Source organism: Triticum dicoccoides, chromosome 2A (assembly GCF_002162155.2).
Source record: "Triticum dicoccoides isolate Atlit2015 ecotype Zavitan chromosome 2A, WEW_v2.0, whole genome shotgun sequence".
Classification (NCBI taxonomy): domain Eukaryota; kingdom Viridiplantae; phylum Streptophyta; class Magnoliopsida; order Poales; family Poaceae; genus Triticum; species Triticum dicoccoides.
The window spans coordinates 325,478,251-325,481,944 of record NC_041382.1 but is presented as its reverse complement, the minus strand read 5'-3'; the positions used below and the strand labels follow the sequence as shown (position 1 = coordinate 325,481,944).

The 3,694-nt window shown below is 49.7% G+C and overlaps 1 protein-coding gene across 1 annotated transcript; it reads right to left on the bottom strand.

Moving 5' to 3' along the window:
• Nucleotides 1-1,148: 1,148 nt before the first annotated feature.
• Nucleotides 1,149-2,019, bottom strand: LOC119359353 (glutaredoxin-C9-like). Its single transcript, XM_037625582.1, has one exon. The coding sequence runs from the start codon at nt 1,860-1,862 to the stop codon at nt 1,449-1,451; it is 414 nt and encodes a 137-aa protein (XP_037481479.1). The 5' UTR covers nt 1,863-2,019; the 3' UTR covers nt 1,149-1,448.
• Nucleotides 2,020-3,694: the final 1,675 nt, after the last annotated feature.

The window sequence follows — 3,694 nt, the reverse complement described above, 5'->3', positions numbered from 1 at the left end:
AGTGGTATGCTATGCTATACTGGGAGCTCCTTCTCCGTCTCTTTCGACACCCCAGCGACGTGCCGGCCCTATTCACGGAAACTCGTCCTCATCACGCCATGCCATGCCTACATCCACTGCGCCAACTTTTTCTTTCGCCTTGCCTGTGCTGTGCACCATGACTTCCCATATTTCAAAGCCAGCGTTACCATACCACCTCCTTTTTTTTATTTGCCGGACTTACCACTTTGCTTTGACCGGCACATATTTACATACTTGTGTGTATGAGTGTATCACGACCAACAGTACTAATGTTCTAGTATAGTTTTTCTAGCATGTCAATGTTTTTTTTCCTTCGTTTTTTTTTCGGGGAGATTTTTCTACGTGTGAAAGCATCATGACGCGTAGCAAATAACCGTGCCTAAAATATCGCTTGTATTACGACTAGTGCAGATGAGTTCATTGTGGATCGTCACACGAACCGTGCTTGCTTGCCAGCGGCATCTAGTCTTAGCTAACCTCAGATTCTTACCGGCCATGAGCAACAAAAAAGTAAAAATGTGCTAAAAACTAGCCGGTACAGTGAGGTTAAAGCATCTCACGGCAACCGCTTCATGCATGCATGCTATGCTACATCACGCCTTTGAACCAAGCCCTCCAAAAAAAAGGCAAGTCACGTTTCATGCGGCTCTGATCTGCTGCTGCATGCGTCTGGCATCTGCGACTGCGTGCGTACGTACCGGTCCTCTACTACGGACAGTCGCGTGCATCACCTTCTGTGGACGCATCTTCCCACTTTCCATCAATTCAAAATTCAATTTTCCACCAACAAAATGCTACGTACTACACCTTCAACTATTATACTCTTATTAGGATTATTTTTCCTCTACTAGGAGTAGTACAAGTATGCATGCGAATGCGATGCATGTACCCATCAAAACGTCCAATTGAGTAGTAGCAGTATACACGAACATTTTTCGAAAAGTATATACACGAACATGGATAGAGATGATAGTATGTATGGTTTACGGTGGACAGATACTTGATTTATCTCAGGATAATAATAACGCCATGTGCATGCTAGCTTGCTAGGCTTCATTGCATTGCATTACATTGTTGGTCTGATCTCATCTGATGGCTAAGTATCCTTCCACTCCACTCTGACTCTGTAACGAACTAGTACGTGCTAGATAACCATCACCTAAAAAAAGAAAACACAAACACACGCAACTGACAAGGCTAATTAAGCTTTCCTTGTTAATTATATCTACATCTCACTAGCCAGTGAAGCTCAACACACCATGCATTGCACGCACGCGTCCATCCATCGCACAGCCACAGGCACAGGCACGGCACATGAAAAGAAAAGAAAAGAAAAGAAAAGACGACCAACACACAAAGTAAACGCCGTCGTTGATCACCACCATCATCAGTTCCGGCCGGCCGGCGAGACAGCAAAGCAATGCGGCTCAGAGCCAGAGCGCGCCGGCGTCCTTGAGGAGCGGGACGAGCGTGCCGTTGATGTGGCACGCCATCACCTTCTCCACGCCTCCCAGGAGCCTCCCGCCGACGAACACCACGGGCACCGGCGGCTGCTGGTGGTGGCCGGCGCCGGGTCCGGGGGGCAGCAGCTGCGCCAGGGCCGCCTGGATCTCCCGCCCGGCGCCGCCCATCTGGTCCAACTCGTAGACGGTGGGGCCGACTCCCAGGCCAAGCAGGAGGCGCTTGACGACGTGGCACATGCAGCAGCCGCTGGCGCTGAAGACGACCACGGCGTTGCCGCTGGCCATGCGAGCCACCCGCTCGTACACCGCCGCCTCCTCCGCCTCGGCCACGATGCCGCCGCCCACCACGCCCTCCACCTGCTGCTGCATCCTCAACATCTTGGCGCCTACTTCTCCTTCTCCTTCTCCCTCGCCGGCCTAGCCTCGCCTAGCTAGCTAGTGAGAGTGTAGTTAATTGTTTGTTGGCGCAGTGCAAGGGAACGAGGATGAAGAAAACAGGGAGCGGTGGACGTGCGTTTATATAGGAGAGGCGGACAGGTCGAAGGGTGTGTGTGTGTCTCTCTCGAATGGAAGTGTGATGGGAGAAGGGAAGGGAGTATACGGGGGTGGGGTGTGGGGAGTCAAAGAGACATGGATCGCTTTTGGCAGAGCCGGTCGCGAGCTCCGCAACGAACCCGGCACACTCTGACCACCACTACTCCACCCCATTCCACTACGGTTACAAGAGATGAGATAGAGAGTAAAGCGAGGAGCAAGCTAAAGAGCTATGCGGTAGTAGCTTTTGTCCGTAGACGAGGAGAAGGAAAAAAGCAAAGGGATGGCCGAAAGATGGATGGATGCATGGCATGGCGAGCCGATCCTAGCATGCATGCACGGCCGCCTAATCTACTCATGTTGTGGCACATCAGCAAAATCAATTAATAGTACTCTTTTCTTTTAGGGTGTGGTTAGGTCTCAGTCGACTGAGACTTAACCAAGTCTCACTCAAATGATATACAGTAGTATGTAAGAAGAAAAAGAGAAAAAAAACTGAAAATATATTTTTTGTACGAATCTTCATGCAAAATTAAAGAAAAATAACATCAACTGAGATATAACGAAGTCTCGGTCAGCAAAACTATTTTCTTTATAATGAACCAATGTGCCTTCAAACTTAGGAATTTACATGTATCTGCAGGCCAAGAATTTGAACGCCGACTATACGGAGGGAGGGAGGGAGGAAGGGAACGAAGCATGGACACGACGTGACAAGACAAGCGTCGATCGTCACGGCAGCCGACAAGCCGACAGCACGACGTCCCCCTCAGCCGCCGTTTGACTCCTCGGCCCCACTGCCACCAAACGCCGTCACGCCCATCGTCACCTCCTTCACGTCCCACATTGCCTTCACGTGATCGATTCCCCCACCAGACCCCGGCCGCATGCATAACCGTCCATTGCTCTTGGCCTCTTGGGTCTTCGTCACCAACGCCTCACACCACACAACCAACCAATAGATCAGCACAACGGGGCATAGTCGGTTGCGCGCAGTTAGAGCAACGGTAATAGAGTCCCCGTATTGGCAGCTTCCGTATGTGTGTATGTAGAGCGTGTATCATTTGCATTATAAAAGCGTCTACAACTAAACTTGCCAATGCCAAATCCGACCTGTCAAACGCACACGGACTCAGTCAAGCCTTAAATTTTTTCTTCTCACAACTGAACACCTCAATTATCATATCCCAAATCCATACAAAATCATGCAACTAAGTCGATGCATTATACACATCATTCGAATACTACATCACTGACATGCCATCGGACTACCAAAATTTGGCATATATGTACAACGTGTATCATATGCATTGTAAAGGTCAACGAGGTAATGTGTAAACCTAAGACTCTTTAGGGCATGTACAGCCGGACTTGGCAAATCCGACCCCCTATATGTCCGCGGACGCGTCTGGACGCTTTCGCAGACAGCGCCGGAAGACCCCTCATATGGGTTGCCGCACATCCACACACCTCAAATGCGGAGTTTCAAATCCATGCACGTCGATCATACGATACAAATTGTCTGAATTCAAAAGTTTGAAACAAAGCAAACCAAATCATAGTTCAACAATCCGGGCACGCCAAAATGAAATCAATGTCCGAGCGTGGCAGATGCCTCACATGATAGACAGATCACTTGCCGGACACCATCCATGCCGCCTGCTTCGAGGCCATCC